Here is a 22704-nt window from a genome sequence, read left to right on the forward strand (position 1 = left end):
CCGCTCGGGGCCTCGTTCCTCCAGTTGTATGTGGACGCCAGGCTTCTAGGCCCTTTGCTTTGGGACTTGGTCCCCCAGCCTGCTTTCTGAAATGCCACCTGCTCGCCCCGGTCCTGCACACGGCAGATAACCCTGCACAGCCCCGTGAAATCAAACTGGGAACACTTGCAGCCTAGATCCTGAGCCAGCCCCGACATCTGGACTTCATTTGCTCAGAGCCAGCCGTGGGTCTGGCGGCAGAGCCCGTTGCTTTTGGACGAACCTGTATGTTCCATTTTTTTTTTTTTTTTTTTTTTTTGCCAGGGCTTTCCAGAAGGAAAAAAAAATTATTGCTTCTGGGCGAAAATAGAACCGTCCTTGAGGTTGAGTCTGTTTGCTTGGCCAGTTTGGGAATCACAATACCTCTGTGCCAGGCTGGGAAGCTGCCTGTGGCAGGGGGGTTGGGGGCAGGAGTGAAGCTTCTGCCAGGTCAGGGCTGTGAGGACGAATCAGGACAGCGCCAGGGACCAGAGCGTGAGCAGCCAAGACTCAGGACACCACCGGATTGCTCCACTAACAGCACGCGTTTTCCCGTCCCTTTTAGGGGAGAAGGGTGACCGCGGAGATCGAGGCCTCCAAGGGAAATATGGCAAAACAGGCTCAGCAGGGGCCAGGGGCCACACTGGACCCAAAGGGCAGAAGGGCTCCATGGGCGCCCCCGGGGAGCGGTGCAAGAGCCACTACGCCGCCTTCTCGGTGGGCCGGAAGAAGCCCATGCACAGCAACCACTACTACCAGACGGTGATCTTCGACACGGAGTTCGTGAACCTCTACGGCCACTTCAACATGTTCACCGGCAAGTTCTACTGCTACGTGCCTGGCATCTACTTCTTCAGCCTCAACGTGCACACCTGGAACCAGAAGGAGACGTACCTGCACATCATGAAGAATGAGGAGGAGGTGGTGATCTTGTTCGCGCAGGTGGGCGACCGCAGCATCATGCAAAGCCAGAGCCTGATGCTGGAGCTGCGGGAGCAGGACCAGGTGTGGGTGCGCCTCTACAAGGGCGAACGCGAGAACGCCATCTTCAGCGAGGAGCTGGACACCTACATCACCTTCAGTGGCTACCTGGTCAAGCACGCCACCGAGCCCTAGCTGGCCGGCCACCTCCTTTCCTCTCGCCACCTTCCACCCCTGCGCTGTGCGGAACCCAGGGCTCGGCACCAGGCTGACCCCACCGCCTCTTCCCCCATCCCGGGACTCCGCCTCCCTGGCTTTGGCATTCAGTGAGACGCCCTGCACACACGGAAAGCCAAAGCGGTCGGTGCTCCCAGATCCCGCAGCCTCTGGAGAGAGCTGACGGCAGATGAAATCACCAGGGCGGGGCGCCCGCAAGAACCCTCAGGGACCTTCCGCTGCCCTCTCTGCACACATCCTTAAGTGACCCCGCACAGCGAGACTCGGGTGGCGGCAGGGCGTCCCAGGGTGCGACACCGCGGCTCCAGTCCTTGGAAATAATTAGGCAAATTCTAAAGATCTCAAAAGGAGCAAAGTAAACCGTGGAGGACAAAGAAAAGCGTTGTTATTTTTGTCTTTCCAGCCAGCCTGCTGGCTCCCGAGAGGGGTATTTTCAGTTGAGACTCCACTTAAGAGAAGATCCAAAGTTAAAGCCCTGGGGTCAGGAGAGGGGCTGGGGGCAGGAAACTACCTCTGGCTTAATTCTTTTAAGCCACGTAGGAACTTTCTTGAGGGACAGGTGGACCCTGACATCCCTGTGGCCTTGCCCAAGGGCTCAGCTGGTCTTTTGGAGTCACAGCTGTGAGGTGATTGGGGCTGGGGCCCCAAGCGGCAGCCTCCTAGAGGGACAGCTGAGCCCCCTGCCTTGGCTCTGGGTTGGTAGAAACAGCCGAAGGGCTTCTGACAGTGGCCAGTGACCCCTGGGTCCCCCAAGCCTGCAGGTGTTTCTGAGGGGCAGAGCTCCTGGTACATCTATGTGTGGCTCTGCTCCACCCCTGTGCCACCCCAGAGCCCTGAGGTGGGGGGGTTTCCATGCCTGCCACCCTGGCATCGGCTTTCTGTGCCGCCTCCCACACGAATCAGCCCCAGAAGGCCCCGGGGCCTTGGCTTCTGTTTTTTATAAAACACCTCACACAGCACTGCAGTCTCCCATCTCCTCGTGGGCTAAGCATCCCTATTTCCACATGTGTTGTGTTGGTTGGCAGTGAGGCTGATCCAGATCCCTTCTGCCTCCCCATCGCCCTCATCCAGGCCTCTGACCAGTAGCCTGAGAGGGGCTTTTTCCAGGCTTCAGAGCAGGGGAGAGCTGGAAGGGGCTGGAAAGCTCCCGTCTGCCTGTTTCTCAGGCTCCTGTGAGCCTCAGTCCTGAGACCAGAGTCAAGAGGAAGTGCACGTCCCAACCACCCGTGTCAGGATTCACTCTCAGGAGCTGGGTGGCAGGAGAGGCAATAGCCCCTGCGGCAATTTCAGGACCACCTGGGGCAGGGCTGTGGCATCTCCACGGTGCTCTGGCCCTGCCCGTGGCTACCACGTTCTCTCATCTCTAGGAACCCCGCAGCCCCTCTCCAGCTCACCCCACGTTGATGCCCAGGGTCACTCTTGCTACCCGCTGGACCCCAAACCCCCACTGCCTCTCTTCCTTCCCCCCATCCCCCACCTGGTTTTGACTAATCCTGCTTCCCTCTCTGGGCCTGGCTGCCAGGATCTGGGGTCCATAAGTCTCTCTCTTTAAAGATCTTCTGCGGGTCAGACTCTGAAAGCCGAGCTCCTGTGGGCATGCCCGGAAGCAGAGCGCCACACTCGCTGCTTAAGCTCCCCCAGCTCTTTCCAGAAAACATTAAACTCAGAATTGTGTTTTCAGCATCCTGCCTCGTCAGTTTGCTCATTAAACCGAATCCTCCTCGTCTTCTCCTCTCCACCCAAGGCCCACACCTGCCTGGGAGGCCCTCAGCTTCATACCTGGGGACATTGGTACCCAGCAGGTGCATGCTGGACCCTGAGTTGCCTCGCTCCTCCAGGGGGTGCAGCCTCCCATGGGTGGGGCAGCCAGAGCGTGTCTCAGCTGCAGCTGAACGTGTGCCTGAGTCGGGCGCCTGGGGCCTGGGTGGGTCTGGGGACTCGTGAGAGGTGGGTGGGAGGCAGGGGCTTGATCTCCTGAGCAGGACCGCACTGTCCCCCGGGAGAGAGAGAAACCGTGGAGGTGGCAGCTTGGCCATGGCTCTGCAGCCTGGACACTATTCCTTTCTTAGGGCTGCCGTGGAAACTGGGGTTGGGGCATGGGTGGCATAAGGCTCTAGCGGAGGGTCCTTCCTGCCCCTTCCAGCTGTTGGTAGCCGCAGGCACTCCTTGGCTTGTAGCTGCCTCTCCTCAGGCTCTGCCTCCGTCTTCACATGGCCTTTCCCTCCGTGTGTCTCAAATCTTCTTCTCCCTTCCCTTACTATAACACCTGTTGTTGGATTTAGAGAATCAGGTAAATATTTAGGGCCCACCGTAAATCCAGGACAGTCTTCTCTCTAGATCCTCAATTACCTCTGCAAAGACTATTTCCAAATAAGGTGACATTCACAGGTAGCAGAGGTGAGGACTTGGACATATCTTTTTTCGGGGGATACAGTTCAACCTCTACCACGGCTTGCAGCTTGAATACACCCATCAGCAGCCCCCTCTGTTCTCCAGTGGTGCAGAGCAGATGTTCCTTCTTCTCTCCATCGCTTGCCAACTGGGTTAGCAGCCAGGCACTGATCCAGCTGCCGGCGGGCAGCACAGAAGCTACCTTGCTTTCTCTGGTGCCAGCAGGCGGCAAACAGCTGATCTCCTTCCTCTGCACGCTCCTGGGGTGAGGCCACGTGGTCATGCTTGGCCTTGGGCTAGAGCCAGACTGGATCAGGTGGACCCTGCAATCCTGCTCTCTGTGGGAGAAGGAGCAGGCCCCCACCTCCGCAGAGTTCAGGCCACTCAGCAGAGGATGTGCTTCCCAGGCAATGGGGAGCAGGGGCTAAGTGCCCTTCGCAGAGGTGCCTGGAGGGAACCAGCCAGCTTCATACAGGTGCCCAGTGACAACCCTCTCTGGAGACGGAGTCACGTGGATCATGTAATAACCTGTTTCTCTGCTGGCCAAATTCCCGTGGGAAAAGAGGCAGGGTCTGCTCCAGGGCCCGCTCCATGCTCCTTTTAACACCCCTCTATCTTTGGGGTTTCCCCACCCCCAATATTTTCAGGCTGGCATTTATGATCCACCCATTCTTCCTCCAAATATTTCCCTTGCTCCTACTTTGTGGCAGACCATATGCTAAGCACTGGAGACATAAGGACAGATAAGATATGGTCCTTGCCTTCCTGAGGACTTTCCCAGGGTTTTGACTGCCATGTGACACAGAAGTCAGCCTTCTCAGAAGAGCTGCATGCTTGGTACCAAGTGATCTGCTCCACCTGATGCCCTCCCCAAGCAGTTGATCTTGACAGGGTCCTCTCCCAGTTTCCTGTCCCAAGCTGGTGAGAAATTGGCTAGCCATCTCAGTAAAGGGTCTGGAAAACTCAGTTGTAATACAAATATCAGTGTTTTAGCAAAAGGACTTAGAAATGGCTGGTGACTCAGCCCAACGAAATAACTGCTTATGTTAGGACTTTCAGGAGCTTTTGTAGCCAGGGGTGGGGATGAGGAGGGCATGGCCGACACTAGTCCTCAATGATAATTTTCTGTAAGGTCCACTATGGGAACGCAGTGGCATGATGGCAAGCTGATTTTATTGGGCCATAATGACTAGCATAAGATGAGACATTGTTGCCCAGGTTATTAAAAAATAGAATGTAACAGAAAATAATAAATAACGCAAGATGTCAATGTCTCAACATGCGAAAGAATGGAGTTGGGCCCCCACCTCACACCATATACAAAAATTAAACATGGATCAAAGGCCTAAATATTAGAGCTAAAACTACAAAATTCTTAGAAGAAAGCCCAGGCGTACATCTTCATGACCTTGGATTAGGTGATGATTTCTTAGGTATGATACCAAAGGTACAAGAAACAAAAGAAAAAAATAGATCAATTGCACATCATCAAACTTGTAAATTTGTGTGTTTCAAAGGACACCATCAAGTAAGTGAAAAGACAACTCACAGAATGGGAGAAAATATTTGCCAATCATATATCTGATAAGGGACTTATATCTAGAATATATAAAGAACTCTTGCAACTCAATAAAAAGACAAATAATCTAATTAAAAATGGGCAAAGCAGCCCACACTTCTCCAGAGGAGATATACAAGTAACCAATACACACATGAACAGGTGTAATCATCAGGGAAACACAAGTCAAAACCACAGTGAGACACAACTCTACAACTAATGGGAAGGCTGTAGTCAAGAAGACAGATGATAACATGTGTTGGTGAGGATATAGAGCCGCTGGAACTGCTGTCAGGAATGCAAAATGGTGAGTCCTCTTTAGAAGACAGCCTGGCAGTTCCTCAAAATGTTAAGCATAGAGCTATAGCTGACCCGGCCACAACACTTCTAGGTATATACCCAAAAGACATGAAAATATATGTCTATGAAAAGCTTATAGATAGATGTTCATAGCAGCATTATTAGTAACAACAAAGAAGCAGGTACAACCCAAGTGCCCATCAGCTGATGAACAGATAAACAAATGCAGTGTGTCTGTACAAAGCAGGCGGATCACAAGGTCAGGAGTTCACAAGGCCAGACCAGCCTGGCCAACATGGGGAAACCCTGTCTCTACTAAAAAAATACAAAAATTAGCCAGGCACAGTGGCCTGTGCCTGTAATCCCAGCTGCTTGGGAGGCTGAGGCAGGAGAATTGCTTGAACCTGCGGCAGAGGTTGCAGTGAGCAGAGATCATGCCACTGCATTCCAGAGCCTGGGTGACAGAGCAAGACTCACTTCATCTCAAAAAAAAAAAAAAAAAAAAGGAATGAAGTGCTATTACATGCTGCAACATTGGTAAACCTCAGAAACATTATCAAAAGGGAAAGAAGCCAGACACAAAAGGCCATATGTTGCATGATTCCATTTATATGAAATGTCCAGAATAAGCAAATCTAAACTAAAATTTACTGAATTCTACACTTTAAATGGATGATTCTATGGTATGCAAATAATATCTCAATAAACAGCAGTTCTCAAAACAAACAACACAAAACCAAAAATTCAGGCTGCCACAGCCTTCTCTGTTGAAGGCTGGAAAGTCCTGGAGCTCCAGAGTCATGATCTTCAGAGTTGGTCCCATTGTTCTAGGCTTGGCTTACGATGGTGCAGGGGCCAAGGACCAGTGAGATGGGATGGGAGTGTCAGGGTTAGTTTTTCCAAGGACATTGTCGAACAAGCATTTTTGAATCAACTGGTGGGTGAGATCACAGAGTCAGAGGGAGGCTGATGCAGGTGCCAGGGAAAGCATTCCACAAGGAATGACTAATTGAGGACCATGTCTTCCTCTCTAAAGTCCTTCCACAGCTGGGGCAGGGATGGGAAGCTATGGTGACCTCAAGTGCTCCCATATCCAGCCCTTCCTAGGGCAGAATGGAGTGAGCCCATTTCTCATTATGCAGATGGCCAGGCAAGGACAAGGAATTTCCACTTCAGACACTTTTACAAATAGGATTAGAAGTCCATGTGCTCTGGAAAATTTGGAAACCTCCTTGCCCAAAGACAGGAAATGTTCCAACCGATCAATTGACATAGCCACTAAGTTAGTTCTCCATGCAACTTGAGATCCTGCTTACTGAGATATTCCACAAGAATGTATTAAATGCCTACCACATGGGGGAAAAAACTATTACCATTTAGAGTTATCACAATCAAAATATAAAATAACTATGCTTGCTACATTCGGGGAGGTAAAAAAAAAAGGATTGATATTTGTGGCAGAAAACTTTAACAATGGTGATGATGGTGGTGATAATGAAGCAAATGGAAACACTGGAAGTGAAAAACAAAACAAATGAATTTAAGAGCCTGGGTGACATGGCAAAATCCCATCTTTACAAAAAAATACAAAAGCTACCTGGGCATGGTGGCACATGCCTGTAGTCCCAGCTACTTGAGTGGCTGAGGCATGAGGACCACTTGAAACTAGGAGGTGGAAGCTGCAGTGAGCCATGCTTGCACTACTGCATTTCAGCCTGGGGTACAGAGTGGGACTCTGTCTCAGGAAAAAAAAAAGAAGAAAAAGAAAAAAAAAAGAAACTAAGAACTTGGTGGATACATATACCATCATGCTGTACAGAGCTGAAAAGAAAAATCAGTGAATTAGAAGAGAAATCAGAAGAAAATATTTAGAGAGAAGTATGGAAAGACAAAAGAATGAAAACACAGAACAAAGGTACGGAAGTGACAATAAGAAGGCCCAATATATGTGCAACTGGAGTCCCAGAAGGCAACGAGAGAGAAAAGGCAACAGAAATATTGGAAGATGAAATAGCTGAGAAAAATCACCCAATTCATCAGTCTCTAAGGTACAGATTCAAGAAACTCAGTGAATCCCAAGCAAGACAAATAAAATCAAGGTCACAGCCAGCATGGCATATCATGGTACAACTACTAAAAACCAAAGACCAAGAGAAAGTCTTAAAAGGAGAGTGGAAAATATTTTCTTTCACAGGAGCAATAATAAGTATCACAACTGACCTCTGCTGTGGTTTGGATTTTTGTCCTCACCCAAGTATGTCAAATTGTAATTCCCAATGTTGGAGATGGGGCCTGGTGGGAGGTGACTGGGTCATGGGGGTAGGTTCCCCCTTGAGTCCCCCTGTTCTTGTGATAGAGTTCTCATGAGATCTGGTTGTGTCAAAATGTCTTCCCTGTCTCTCTCTTCCTCCTGCTCTGGCCATGCAAGACCAGCCTTCTTCCTGTTCGCCTTCTGCCATGATTGAAAGTTTCCTGAGGCCTGTCCAGAAGCCATCATGCTTCCTCTACAGCCTGAAGAACTGTGAGCCAATTAAACCTCTTTTCTTTATAAATTGCCCAGTCTCAGGCAGTTCTTTATAGCAACGAGAGAACGAACAAATACAAGCAAAAGAGCAGAAGCCACAAGATAGCGGAATGGAATATTTAAAGGGCTAGAAATAACTGTCCATCTCAGTTCTATTTCCAATTAAAATATTTTTAAAAAGAAATTTTCAAACAAACAAAAATTGGGAGAATCTGTCACTGGAAAACCTGCGCTGAGAGAAAATGAACCCAGAGGGAAGGTGAGAGACGCAGGGAGTAATCCAGGCCTAGAACAATGGTGAATTTGGTGGCGATTCTCGACGGATGTCGCCAGTAAGAAAATAATAATCTTGGAAACCAGTCAGAAAATTCTCAGAATGTTAAACATAGAGTTGCCACATTACTCAGTACTTCCACTAAGTGTATACCCAAGAGAAATAAGGACAAGCTCCCACACAAAGCTTGTACTCCAATGTTCCTAGCAGTATTCCAAAAAATGGAAACAGCCCAAATGTCCATCAGTGGGTAATGGAATAAATAAAATGTGGTATGTCCATATGATGGGCTATTATTTGGCTATAAAAGGAATGAATTAGTGATGCATGCTACAGCATGGAATGAACCTCAAAACATTACACTGTGTGAGACAAACCAGACACAGAGACCACATATTGTGGGATTCCATTTCTATGAAACCTCCAGGGGAGGCACATCCATGGAGACAGAAAGCAGACGAGAGGTTTCCAAGGCTGCTTGTGTCTGGTGGGGGGATTAGAATATGACTGCTACTTGGTTTCTTTTTGGGGACACAAACTGTTTTATTGTTTGTTTTTGTTTTCTTTGAGATGGAGTCTTGCACTGTTGCCCAGGCTGGAGGGCAGTGGCGTGATCTCGGCTCACTGCAACCTCTGCCTCCCAGGTTCAAGTGATTCTCCTGCCTCAGCCTCCCAAGTAGCTGAGATTACAGGTGCACGCCACCATGCCTGGCTAATTTTTTTGTATTTTTAGTAGAGACAGGGTTTCACTATGTTAGTCAGGCTGGTCTCAAACTCCTGACCTCGTGATCCACCCACCTCAGCCTCCCAAAGTGCTGGGATTATAGGCGTGAGCCACCATGCCTGGCCGAGACAAACTGTTCTAAAATTAGATTGTGGTGATAGCTGCACAACTCTGTTAATTGTTTTGTTGTTGTTGTTTGTTTGTTTTTGGAGACAGAGTCTCGCTCTGTCACCCAGGCTAGAGTACAGTGGTAGGATCTCAGCTCACTGCGACCTCCACCTCCTGGGCTCAAGTGATTCTCCTGCCTCAGCCTCCCGAGTAGCCTGGGATTACAGGTGTGCGCCACCATGCCTGGCTAATTTTTGTATTTTTAGTGAGACAGGGTTTCACCATGTTCATCAGGCTGGTCTTGAACTCCTAACCTTAGGTGATCCGCCCACCTCAACCTCCCAAAGTGCTGGGATTACAGGTATGAGCCACCATGCCTGGCTGAAATGTTAAAGACGACCTTATTTAGTGACTCTTGTTAAGGCATGGTAAGGCAGACCTTATCAGGACTGTTGTGACAGGGACAGGGCCACGGCAATGGAGTCTTGCGGTGGAGGAATGGGATTGGGCACAACCTGGAATACAGCTTGGGCAAGTAGGGATTTATAGCCGAGGAGCAGGGTGGGGGTCAGTGGGTGGAAAATTCCTAGGAGGAAACATCTGGGTGGGGGGGTTCTGGCTATAACCATTAGGTTTTTATTGTGGTCAGCATCTGTAGGGAATGTTGGGCTGTGAGTCAGCACTGTTTGCCAGCGCATATATAAGTTATGTTTACGCTATACTATAGTCTATTAAGTGTGCAACAGCATTAATTCTTATCAAAAATGTACATCCCTTAATTTAAAAAATACTTTATTGGCCCAGGCATAGTGGCTCAGGCCTGTCATCTCAGCACTTTGGGAGGCCGAGGCAGGTGGATTTCTTGAGCCCAGGAGTTCAAGACCAGCCTGGGCAACATGGTGAAACCCCATCTCTACAAAAAGTTAGCTGGGCATGGTGGCACATGCCAGTAGTCCTAGCTACTTGGGAGGCTGAGGTGGGAGGACCACTTGAGCCCAGGGAGGTCAAGGCTGTGGTGAGCTGAGATTGCACCATTGCACTCAACCCTGGGTGACAGAGTGAGACTGTGTCTCAAATAATAAGAAGAAGAATAAAATACTTTATTGGCTAGGTACAGTGGCTCATACCTGCAATCTCAGTGCTTTAGGAGCTCGAGGTAGGAGGATCGCTTGAGCTTAGGAGTTCAAGACCAACCTGGGCAGCAAAGTGAGCACACCTATCTCTACAAAAAACAGAAAAAAATTAGCCAGGCAGGGTGGCACACGGCTGTGGTCCCAGCTACTTGGGAGGCTGAGGTGGGAGGATCACCTGAGCCCAGGGAGGTTGAGGCTGCAGTGAGCCATGTTAGCATCTCTGCACTCCAGCCTGGATGACAGAGCCAGACTCTATCTCAAATAATAATAATAACAACAACAACAATAATAATAACAACAACAACACAACTTTGGGAGGCCGATGTCACCTGAAGTGAGGAATTCGAGAACAGCCTGGCCAACATGGTGAAACCCTGTCTCTGCTAAAAATACAAAAATTAGCCAGGTGTGGTGGTGGGCGCTTGTAATCCCAGCTACTCAGGAGGCTGAGGCAGGAGAATTGCTTGAACCTGGGAGGTGGAGGTTGCAGTGAGCTGAGATTGCACCACTGCACTTCAGCCTGGGCGACAGAGCCAGACTCTGTCTCAAACAAAACAAAACAAACAAAAAACAAAACCAAAACTCTTCAAAGAAAATGAACAGGGCTAGAATCTAATATTGGATGCAGCATAGTTTTTTTCTGAAACATACCATGTCACCCTTGGCCTTAAAACTCCCCTCCTCATGTGGTTATTTGTGTTACACCTGCTTATTCCTCATCCCACTGACCCCAAACCCAACACATCCCACTGTTGCTGACTGTGACTAAAACTTAGTGGCCAACACCAGAGTCACGGCAATAAGTTCCCCTTTTGTGTGTGTTTTCTTTAAACTGGCAATCCACAACCCCCACAAGAAAGAATAAAATAATGCCCGTGGGCCTTAATGAGGGCCTGATCCCACAGGTCCCCACCCACCCCACCGCCACGTACACACATACACTCCCCCTGCTGGGTGAGCTCCCTGCTGTCTCTGGACTGCCCATCTCCCTCTCAGGCACCTTGTTCTCTCCAGGGTATGTGAGTAATAAGCTGCTTCTCTTCTGTCATGTGTTCTATAATGATGCCTCCTGGTCAGGGCTCTTCTAGAGAGTCACTGTCTTGGTAGGGACACAGGTCACACAAAAGCCACAAGGGCTTCCAGTGGAAACAAGTTTCCTGGGAGAGGGACACCTGGTGACATGTAGGCATTAGGCCATCCACCAGAATAAAGAAGCCTCTTATGGCCAGGCGTGGTGGCTCACGCCTCTAACCCAGCGCTTTGGGAGGCCAAGTGGGACAGATCACCTGAGGTCAGGAGGTCGAGACCAGTCTGGCCAGTGAAACCCCATTTCTACTAAAAAATACAAAAATGAGCTCGGCGTGGTGGCGCACGCCTGTAATCCCAGCTACTTGGGAAGCTGAGGCAGGAGAAATGCTCCAACCCCAGAGGCGGAGGTTGCAGTGAGCTGAGATCGTGCCGCTGCACTCCAGCCTGGGCGACAGAGCGAGACTCTGTCTCAAAAAAAGAAGCCTCCTGTGAAAGGCATACTGCAAACACCCACCAGCACTTCCCCTTGTCAGGGCGAGTGTATAGCCACTCTCCAGAAGAGACCTGAAGGCCAAATTAGAGGAAAATCACACCGCCACTGAGTGGTACACTTAAAATGGGTAATACAGCAAATCTCATGTGTGTTTTATCACAACAAAAAAATCTGGAAGAAAAAAACAGGAAGCAGAGAAGTGGATGGTGGTTGGGGTTGGGCAATGAGTACATTTGTATTTGTGTGTGTGTGTGTGTGTGTGTCTGTGTGTGTGTGTGTGACAGAGTCTCGGTCTGTCACCCAGGCTGGAATGCAGTGGCGCGACCTCGGCTCACCGCAAACTCCACCTCCTGGGTTCAAGCGATCTCCTGCCTCGGCCTCCTGAGTAGTTGGGATTACAGGAGCCTGCCACCACGCCCGGCTAATTTTTTGTATTTTTAGTAGAGACGGGGTTTCACCATGTTAGCCAGGATGGTCTCGATCTCCTGACCTCGTGATCCGCCCACCTCGGCCTCCCAAAGTGCTGGGATTACAGGCGTGAGCCACTGTGCCCAGCCATGTGTTTTATCACAATTAAAAAATCTGGAAGAAGAAAAACAGGAAGCAGAGAAGTGGATGGTGGTTGGGGTTGGGCAATGAGTACATTTGTGTGTGTGTGTGTGTGTGTGTGTGACAGAGTCTCGGTCTGTCACCCAGGCTGGAATGCAGTAGTGCGACCTCGGCTCACCGCAACCTCCACCTTCCGGGTTCAAGCGATTCTTCTGCCTTGGCCTCCTGAGTAGTTGGGATTACAGGCGACTGCCACCACGCCCGGCTAATTTTTGTATTTTTAGTAGAAACAGGGTTTCACCATGTTGGTCGGGCTGGTCTCAAACTCCTGACCTCGTGATCCACCAGCCTCGGCCTCCCAAAGTGCTGGGATTATAGGCGTTAGCCACTGCACCCGGCCACATTTATATTTTAAATTCTACCTAATGTGCATTGTGTGAGGTGCACATGCCACCTTTTTAGTATGAGAAACCGAGCTAGCAGCCGGGCATGGTGGCTAATGCCTGTAATCCCAGCACTCTGGGAGGCCAAGGCAGGTGGATCATTTGAGCCCATAAGTTCAAGACCAGCCTGGGTAACATGGTGAAAACCCATCTCTACAAAAAATGCAAAAAGTAGCTGGGCATGGTGTCATGCGCTTGTGGTCCCAGCTGCTCAGGAGGCTGAAGGGGGAGGTGTGGCAAACTTCATTCTTGTCTTTTTTTTTTTTTTTTTGAGACAGTCTCTTGAGCCCAGGAGGTTGAGGTCGCAGTGAGCTACGATCGTGCCAACTGCGCTCCAGCCTGGGTGACAGAGCCAGACCTTGTCTCAGAAAAGCAAAATAAAACAAAAACAAGTAAAACCAAACTAGCACAAAAAGCTATATGTCTTTATTATAGAAAAATATTCAAATAGAAGCTGGTTATTTTAGTTTAAAATAAAGTATTGGGCCAGGCTCGGTGGCTCACGCCTGTAATCCCAGCACTTTGGGAGGCCAAGGGGGGCCGAGGAGGGGCAGATCACCTGAGGTCAGGAGTTCAAGAGCAGCCTGGCCAACATGGTGAAACCCCATCTCTACTAAAAATACAAAAAAAAAAAAAAGCCAGGCGTGGCTTACAGGATTACATGCCTGTAATCCCAGCTACTTGGGAGGCTGAGGCAGAAGAACCATTTGAACGTGGGAGGCAGATGTTGCAGTGAGCTGAGATAGCACCACTGGAGTCCAGCCTGGGTGACAGAGCAAGACTATCTCAAAAAAATAAAATAAAATAAAGTATCTCTCAGATTAAGAAAACATATATCATAAATATATTAATAGTAAAGCTTTAGTTGCCATAGCTAGAGATCCCTCTGATGGATCTGGGCAAGTCAACTGAAAACCTTCTGGAAGAGATTCCCCATTCTAGATGACATTAAGAACATTCATGATTCATGGGAGGCCAAGAACATTCACAGGAGTTTGGAAGAGCTTGATGCCAACCCTCATGGATGGCTTGGAGGGTCCAAAATTCCAGTGGAGGAAGGAACTGTAGAGGTGGTGGAAATAGCAGACAACTAGAATGAGAAGTGGAGCTTGGAGATGGGACTGAGTTGCCGCAGTCTCATGATCAAACTTAAATGGATGAGAGCTGCTTCTTAGGGATGAACAAAGAAAGCGGTTTCTTAAGATGGAATCTACTCCTGGTGAAGATGCCGTGAACATTGTTAAAATGACAACACAGGAGGCCGGGCGCGGTGGCTCACGCTTGTAATCCCAGCACTTTGGGAGGCCGACGCGGGCGGATCACGAGGTCAGGAGATCGAGACCACGGTGAAACCCCGTCTCTACTAAAAATACAAAAAAATTAGCCGGGTGTGGTGGCGGGCGCCTGTAGTCGCAGCTACTCGGAGAGGCTGAGGCAGGAGAATGGCGTGAACCCGGGAGGCGGAGCTTGCAGTGAGCCGAGATTGCGCCACTGCACTCCAGCCTGGGTGACAGAGCGAGACTCCGTCTCAAAAAAAAAAAAAAAATGACAACACAGGATTTAGAATATTCCATAAATGTCATTGATACAACAGTGGCAGGGTTTGAGAGGACTGATTATAATTTTTTTTTTTTTTAGGTGGGAGTTTTGCTCTGTCACCCAGGCTGGAGTGCAATGGCATAATCTTGGCTCACTGCAACCCCTGCCTCCCAGGTTCAAGCGATGCTCATGCCTCAGCTTCCCAAGTGGCTGGGATTACAGGTACCCGCCACAGCGCCTGGCTAATTTTTGTATTTTTAGTAGAGGCGGGGTTTCACCATGCTGGCCAGGCTGGACTCCAACTTCTGACCTTAACTGATCACTTTGAATCCCAAAGAGCTGGGATTACAGGCCAAGCCACCATGCCTGGCCTGATTATAATTTTGAAAGAGGTTCTTCTGTGGGTAAAATGCTATCAAATATTATTGCATGCTGCGGAGAAATCTTTCCTGGATGGAAGAGTCCCTCGGTGTGGCAAATTTCATCGTTGTCTTTTTTTTTTTTTTTTTTTTTTGAGACAGAGTCTCACTCTGTTGCCCAGGTTGTGCAATAGCACAATCATGGCTCACTGCAGCCTCGACCTCCCCAAGCTCAGGTGATCCTCTCACCTCAGCCTCCCCAGTAGCTGGGACTACAGGCATGTTTCAGCATGCCTAATTTTTTTTTTTTTTTTTTTTTTTTGTAGAGACGGGGTTTTGCCATGTTGCCCAGGCTGGTCTTGAACTCCTGGGCTCAAGCAATCCTCCTGCCCCAACCTCCCAAAGTGCTGGGATTACAGGCGTGAGCCATGGTGCTCAGCCCTGTTGTCATATTTTAAGACATTGCCACAGCCAGCTGGGCGTGGTGTCTCATGCCTGTAATCCCAGCACTTTGGGAGGCCAAGGTGGGTGGATCACAAGGTCAAGAGATGGAGACCATCCTAGCCAACGTAGTGAAACCCCGTCTCTACTAAAAAATACAAAAATTAGCTGGGCGTGGTGGCGCACGCCTGTAGTCCCAGCTGCTCGGGAGGCTGAGGCAGGAGAGTCACCTGAATCAGGGAGGCAGGGGTTGCAGTGAGCCGAGATCGTGCCACTGCACTCCAGCCTGGCGACAGAGCGAGACTCCATCTCAAAAAAAAAAAAAAAAGAAATTGCCACAGCCACCCTAATCTTCAGTAACCACCACCTTGGACAGTCAGCAGACACCAACATTGTGGCAAGATCCTCCATCAGCATAATGATGACAACTAGACTTGCTGAAGGCTTAGACAATCACTAGCAATTTTTAGCTATATATATATTTGAGATGCAGTTTCACTCTTATTGCCCGGGGCTGGAATGCAGTGGCATGATCTCGGCTAACTGCAACTTCTGCCTCCCGGGTTCAAGTGATTCTCCTGCCTTAGCCTTTTATTACAGGCGTCTGCCACTATGCCCGGCTAATTTTGTATTTTTAGTAGAGACAGGGTTTCACCATGTTGGCCAGGCTGGTCTCGAACTCCTGACATCAGGCGATCCACCCACCTCGGCCCCCCAAAGCGCTGGGATTACAGGCGCAGGCCACCACGCCCAACCACAATAGTGTATTTTTAAATTAATGTGTGTACCTTGTTTCTTAAGACATAATGGTATTGCACACTTAATAAACTACAGTATAATGTAAACATAACTTTATAATTAGTTTTTTTTTATTTTAGAGATGGGGGTCTCACTCTGTTGTGCAGGCTGCAGTGCTGTGACACCAACACAGCTCACTTCAACCTCCAACTCCCAGACTCAAGCAGCACTCCTGCTCCAGCCTCCTGAGTAGCTGCGACCGCAGGCATGCGCCACCACGCCCGGCTAATTTTCTTTTTTTTTTGTAGAGACAGGGTCTCACTATGTTGTCCAGACTGGTCTTGAACTCCTGGGCTCACTTGGTCCTCCTGCCTCAGCTTCTCGAAGTGCTGGGATTACAGGCATAAGCCAAGGTGCCCAGCCCATAAACGTAACTTTTATAGGCCCCAGGAAACCAAAAAGTTGTAACTCACTTGTATTAGTTTGTTTTCACGCTGGTGATAAAGACATACCCAACACTGGGCAATTTACAAAAGAAAGACGTTTAACGAACTTACAGTTCCACGTAGCCGGAGAAGGCCTCACAATCATGGCAGAAGATGAAAGCTTCTCACGTAGTGGCAGACAAGAGAAGAGATCTTATGCAAGGAAACTCCCCTTTTTAAAACCAACAGATCTTGTGAGACTATCACGAGAGCAGCACGGGAAAGACCTGCCCCCATGATTCAATTACCTCCCATTGGGTTCCTCCCACAACACGTGGGAATTCAAGATGAGATTTGGGTGGGGACACAGCCAAACTATATCATCACTTTATTGCAATATTTACTTTGGTGGACTCAACTGAATCTGCAATATCTTTGAGGCAAGCCTGTACCAAATTAATTACATTGTTGCATAACAAACCACCTACCTAACAGCTTAAGAAGAAACATCAGTTCCTCACCGGTCATAATCGTGGGGGTTGGCAGGTGGATCTGCTGGCTTTATTTGGCTTGTTCATGAGGCTTTCTGCAGCAGGTAGTTCAGCTGGAGCCAGCTGGCCTACGATGGCCTCATGCACGTGTCTAGGGCCTCAGCTGAGAGGGCTGAGGTATCTAGGTCTCTCTCCCCGAATCCTCTTTCATCCCAGGCTTCTTCAGAGCGTAGCGATCTCAGCACAGTGCTCCAAGAAGGTAGGAGAGGAATATGCGAGGCCTACTGGGACCAGGCCTCGGGAGTCACATGGTGGCCCCTCCAGCCAGTCACAGGGCCAGCCCAGGGAAGCGGTGGGTAACAGACTTCACCATGTCATGGGAGGAGATGCAGAGAATCTGCAGCCATCTTTAACCCATCAGAGAGGCCACTTATAAAATGTCATTTACCCAGAGGCAAATCTTTTTTTTTTTTTTTCTTTTTTCAAGGTGGAGTCTTGCTCTGTCGCCCAGGCTGGAATGCAGTGGTGCAGTCTTGGCTCACTGCAACCTCTGCCTCCCCGGTTGAAGTGATTCTCCTGCCTCAGCCAAGTAGCTGGGACTACAGGTGCCCGCCACCATGCCCGGCTAATTTTTGTATTTTTAGTAGAGATGGGGTTTCACTATGTTGGCCAGGCTGGTCTCAAACTCCTGACCTCAAGTGATCCGCCCACCTCCGCCTCCCAAAGTGCTAGGATTATGGGCATGAGCCACTGTGCCCAGCCCCAGAGGCAAATCTAACAATCGATATGTAAGACCTGTACACAGATAACTGTTAAGAAGTATAAAATCGAAATCCACAGATAGCATGTTGGTTCTTATTCTCTGAAAAGATGCCAACACAGGATTGGAAGTCCATGAGATTTATTTGGGGACATGCTTGTAAGGATAAAGGCAGGAGGAGGCTGCAGTGGGGAGCTTAGACCATGTGGGAAAGAGAGGGCAAGGCAGGAGGATTGGGTTGGAAGAATCTCAAACTGTAGCACAGTTTCCAGAAAGGTTTGGCCAGGCTGATGGGCAGTCCTCGAGCAAACATGATCCTTTGTCACACTGCTGTGCTCAGTCATGGGCTAGAAGCAGACTGCGGGCAGCATGGCCTCAGTCTGGCTTTGTGAGATGCCCAAAGACAGCAGCTCAGCCCTCCGGTCACCTGTTCCCCTGTGCCCAGCAGGAGATCTGAGTGGTGCATCTGCTTGGTCTCCATGGAAGAATATGCCATACTCGTGTGCTGTTAAACCCAATTGTATAATGATGTCAATTTTTTCCCAACCCGGGATTTCAATTATATGTCAATCCAAATTCCAGCAGAAATCAACAGAATAGGCTGGGTTCAGTGGCACACTCTTGTAATCCCAGCACTTTGGGAGGCCGAGGCAGGCAGGTGACTTGAGGTCAGGAGTTCTAGACCAGCCTGGTCAATAGAGTGAAACCCCATCTCTACTAAAAATACAAAAATCAGCTGGGCATGATGGCCCACACCTGTAATCCCAGCTAGTTGGGAGGCTGAGGCAGAAGAATCGCTTGAACCCAGGAGGCAAGGGTTGCAGTGAGTGGAGATCACGCCACTGCACTCCAGCCTGGGCGACAGAGCGAGACTCCATCTCAAAAAAGAAGAAAGAAATTGAAAGTACGATTCTAAAAGTTATATGGGGCTGGGCACGGTGGCTCACACCTGTAATCCCAGCACTTTGGGAGGCCGAGGTGGGCGGATCACTTGAGGTCAGGAGTTCGAGACCGGCCCGGCTAACGTGGCGAAACCCCATCTCTACTAAAAATACAAAAATTAGCTGGGTGTGGTGGTGTGTGCCTGTAATCCCAGCTACTCGGGAGGCTGAGTAGGAGAATCGCTTGAACCTGGGAGGTAGAGGTTGCAGTGAGCCAAGACTGTGCCACTGCACCCCAGCCTGGGAGACAGAGTGAGACCCCATCTCAAAAAAATAAAATAAAAATAAAAATTATATGGAAATATAAAGGCCAAGAATATCCCTGTTAATCTTGGAGATCAAGGTCGGAGCACTTGTTCTGCTAAATATAAAGATTTATTTTAAAGCTTCGACATTAAGACTTTGGGATTTGCACAAAGATAAACAAAGACAAATGCAATAGAGGGCTCAGGCATGTGTGGATGTGTGACTTTCCAAAAGGGGGCACTGCAGAGCCACGGAAGAGACTTTCTGGAAATCATGCGATGACTGGAGGGAAATACGATAAAAAATAAAATAAAACGTGTCCCCTTCTCTCACGTCATAAATAAAAGCAATTCCAGGTGAGCTGCAGATTTGAAGGTTAATGGGAAAACAATAACGCCTGCAGAAGATAACAGAGGATGGCGTAGCCCATAAGGTCATGACTTTGAAGTAAGGAAGTGTCTTTAGAAAAATCCACGAAACTGGCCGGGCGCGGTGGCTCACGCCTGTAATCCTAGCACTTTGGGAGGCCGAGGCGGGCAGATCACGAGGTCAGGAGATCGAGACCATCCTGGCTAACACGGTGAAACCCCGTCTCTACTAACAATACAAAAAAAATTAGCCGGGCGAGGTGGCGCGCGCCTATAGTCCCAGCTACTCGGGAGGCTGAGGCAGGAGAATGGCGTGAACCCCGGGGGGCGGAGCCTGCAGTGAGCCGAGATCGCGCCACTGCACTCCAGCCTGGGCGACAGCGAGACTCCGTCTCAAAAAAAAAAAAAAAAAAAAAAAAAAAAGAAAAATCCACGAAACTACAAATAGTAAGAGAAGAGGCTGATGAACTTTACTACAGTAAAATTAAGAATTTTATTTTTGATGGGTTAAGGAGGAGCTAAAAGTAGAAATTACAGAGTATTTAGAACTTCATGAAAATGCAAGTACTACCCCATCAAAACCTATGGGGTAACAAGAGAAGTGATTCTCAGGGGCACACGTGTCCCTGAGACTGCATGCATTTGAAAACAAAAAAGATTTAAAAATAAGAGAAACCCAATTTGCAATTGCAAAATCATGGAACCAACCCAAATGTCCATCAATCAATGAGTGGATAAAGAAACTATGTGTGAGAGAGAGATATATATATATAGTATATATATCATATATATGGTATATATATGGTATATCATATATATGGTATATATATGGTATATCATATATATGGTATATATATGGTATATCATATATATGGTATATATAGGTATATCATATATACTGTGATATATAAGATGTAATTATTATATATATTGTGATATATAAGATATGATTATATGATATATAAATGATACATATGATATACCATATATACCATATATATGATATATATACTGTGATATATATGATATACTGATATATCACATATATATGATATACATCAGTATATATACTAATACATGTGATATATACATATATACGATGTGAGAGAGAGAAACTGTGAGAGAGATATATACTGTGATATATATGATATACTGATATATATCACATATACGATACACATATATCGTATACGTGATATATATGTAATATATATACACACACATATATATATATGATGGAATACCACTCAGCCATAAAAAGGAATGAATTAACGGCATTTGCAGTGACCTGGATGAGATTGGAGAGTATTATTCTAAGTGAAGTTACTAGGGAATGGAAAACCAAACACCTTATGTTCTCAATCATAAGTGGGAGCTAAGCTATGAGAACGCAAAGGCATAAGAATGATACAATGGATTTTGGGGACTTGGGGGAAGGGTGGGAAGGGGTGAGGGATAAAAGACCACAAATAGGGTACGGTGTGTACTGCTCGGGTGATGGGTGCACCAAAATCTCACAAATCGCCACTGAAGAACTTACTCATGTAGCCAAATACCACCTGTACCCCAATAACTTATTGAAAAATAAAAAATCAAAAAATGAGAATAGAAATAAAAAAATAAGTTGAACCTAACTTTCCACTTTTGAAACCAGAAAAATGGCCAGGTGGCCGGATGCAGTGGCTCACACCTGTAATCCCAGCACGTTGGGAGGCCGAGATGGGCGGATCACCTGAGGTCAGGAGTTCAGGACCAGCCTGGCTAACATACTGAAACCCCATCTCTACTAAAAATAAAAAATTAGCCGGGTGTGGTGGCATGCACCTGTAGTCCCAGCTACTCAGAAGGCTGAGGCAGGAGAATCGCTTGAACCCAGGAGGCGGAGGTTCCAGTGAACCGAGATTGTGCCACTGCACTCCAGCCTGGGTGACAGAGTGAGACTCAGTCTCAAAAAAAAAAAAAAAAAAAGGACAGGTGAGGTGGCTCATGCCTGTAATCCCCGCATTTTGGGAGGCTGAGGCAGGAGCATCACTTGAGCCCAGGAGTACGAGACCAGCTGGGCAACATGGTAAAACCCTGTCTCTAGAAAAAAGTATTAGCCAGGTGTGATGGTATGCACCTGTAGTCCTAGCTACTGGCAAGGCTGAGGTGGGAGGATTGCTTAAGCCCAGGGGTTGCAGAGGTTACAGTGAGCTGAGATCTTGCCACTGCACTCCAGCCTTGGTGACAGAGCGAGACCCTGGCAAACACATACACACACACACAAAACAAACACCAAAAAAACCAAACAAGAAACATCCAGAAAAAGAACAACAGCATAAATCCAAAGAGCATGAAAATATTAAAAGCAGAAATTAGTGAAACAAAAAATAGAACAAAATAAAGAGGTTGTTTTTTGAACAGATGAGTAACATGGACAGTCCTTCAGCAAAAAAGCATGAAGAAAAAAGGAAGAAGACACAAATAAACACAAAGAGACGGCACAACCAAGAGACGAAAAAAGACGATTAGGAACAACTTAATACCCCAAATTTGAAAACCTTGATGAAAAGGACACTTTTCTAGGAAAATAGTAATGAGCAAAATTGGCCCAGAAAGAAAGGAAGGTCTGAGTAGGTCAATAACCGAAAAGGAAGATGAATTATTAAAGACCTACATCCCAAAAGGCATCTGAATTTGTAGACATGAAAAGAAAAAACAAACAAACACAATTAAGCTAGAGAATTATTAGCCAAAGATGCAGGAGAATATCTTTGAGAGCTTACAGCAGGGCAGCTCTGCTAAACTGGGGAAAACAGGAAAGTCATATAGGACGATATGAATCCACCTGACCATACTGAAGTGTGAAATAGTGATAGTACCACAGACTTTGGAAGAGTTCTAAGACAAGCAGCACACAGATTCGCCCCCTTTATGTACAGTAAAGGCAAAATATTAGTATCTGGGGTTATGCAATACACCCCTACACACCAGTAAGAAAAGAGCATAATTGAAATGAACAAGGGCTTAATGGGATTGTCATAGAAGATGTAACACATGTCCAAAGGGCTAATTGACATTCCAAGCTGTGCAACTTGAAGTTTGTGTGTGTGTGTGTGTCAAATTGTTTTTCTTTTTCTTTTTTTGAGACAGGGTCTCACTGTGTTGCCCAGGCTGGAGTGCAGTGGTGCAGTCTCGGCTCACTGCAGCCTTAACCTCCAGGGCTCAAGCAATCCTCCCACTTCAGCTTCCCGAGTAGCTGGGACTACAGGCGAATGCCACCATGCCTGGCTAATTCTTTGTATTTTTTTGTAGGGACGGGGTTTTGCCATGTTGCCCAGGCTGGTCTTGAACTCCTGGGCTCAAGTGATTCACACACCTCGGCCTCCTAAAGTGCTGAGATTGCAGGAGTGAGCCTCCCATGCCTGGCTGTTTCAGAGTTTTTAAGAGACAGTGCCTTGCTTTGTCACCCCGGCTGGAGTGCAGTGATGCAGTTATAGCTCACTGCAGCCTCACTCCTGGTTCACGCTATCCTCTTGCCTCGGCCTCCAGAGTAGCTGGGAATACAGGTGTGTGCCACAATGCCTGGCTAATTTTTAAAATTTTTTTGTAGAGTTGCAGGTGTCTAAGTATGCTGCCCAGGCTGGTTTCAAACTCCTGGACTCAAGCCATCTTTCCACCTTGGCCTCCCAAATTGCTGGGATTGCAGGCATGA

The 22704-nt window shown here is 47.9% G+C and overlaps 1 protein-coding gene across 2 annotated transcripts in view; it reads left to right on the forward strand.

Annotated features, from left to right (window-relative positions):
* C1QTNF1 (C1q and TNF related 1) overlaps positions 1-2859 on the forward strand; it is a 25324-nt gene extending 22465 nt beyond the window's left edge. For both annotated transcript variants that reach the window (XM_063616530.1, XM_055241082.2), the window contains one exon: positions 584-2859. In XM_063616530.1, the coding sequence (XP_063472600.1) occupies positions 584-1134 (551 nt within the window). In that variant the 3' untranslated portion in view covers positions 1135-2859. The remainder of the gene's footprint in view (positions 1-583) is intronic.
* The last annotated feature ends 19845 nt before the right edge of the window (positions 2860-22704 follow it).

The sequence above is a fragment of the Symphalangus syndactylus genome, chromosome 14, assembly GCF_028878055.3.
Source record: "Symphalangus syndactylus isolate Jambi chromosome 14, NHGRI_mSymSyn1-v2.1_pri, whole genome shotgun sequence".
NCBI classification, from domain to species: domain Eukaryota; kingdom Metazoa; phylum Chordata; class Mammalia; order Primates; family Hylobatidae; genus Symphalangus; species Symphalangus syndactylus.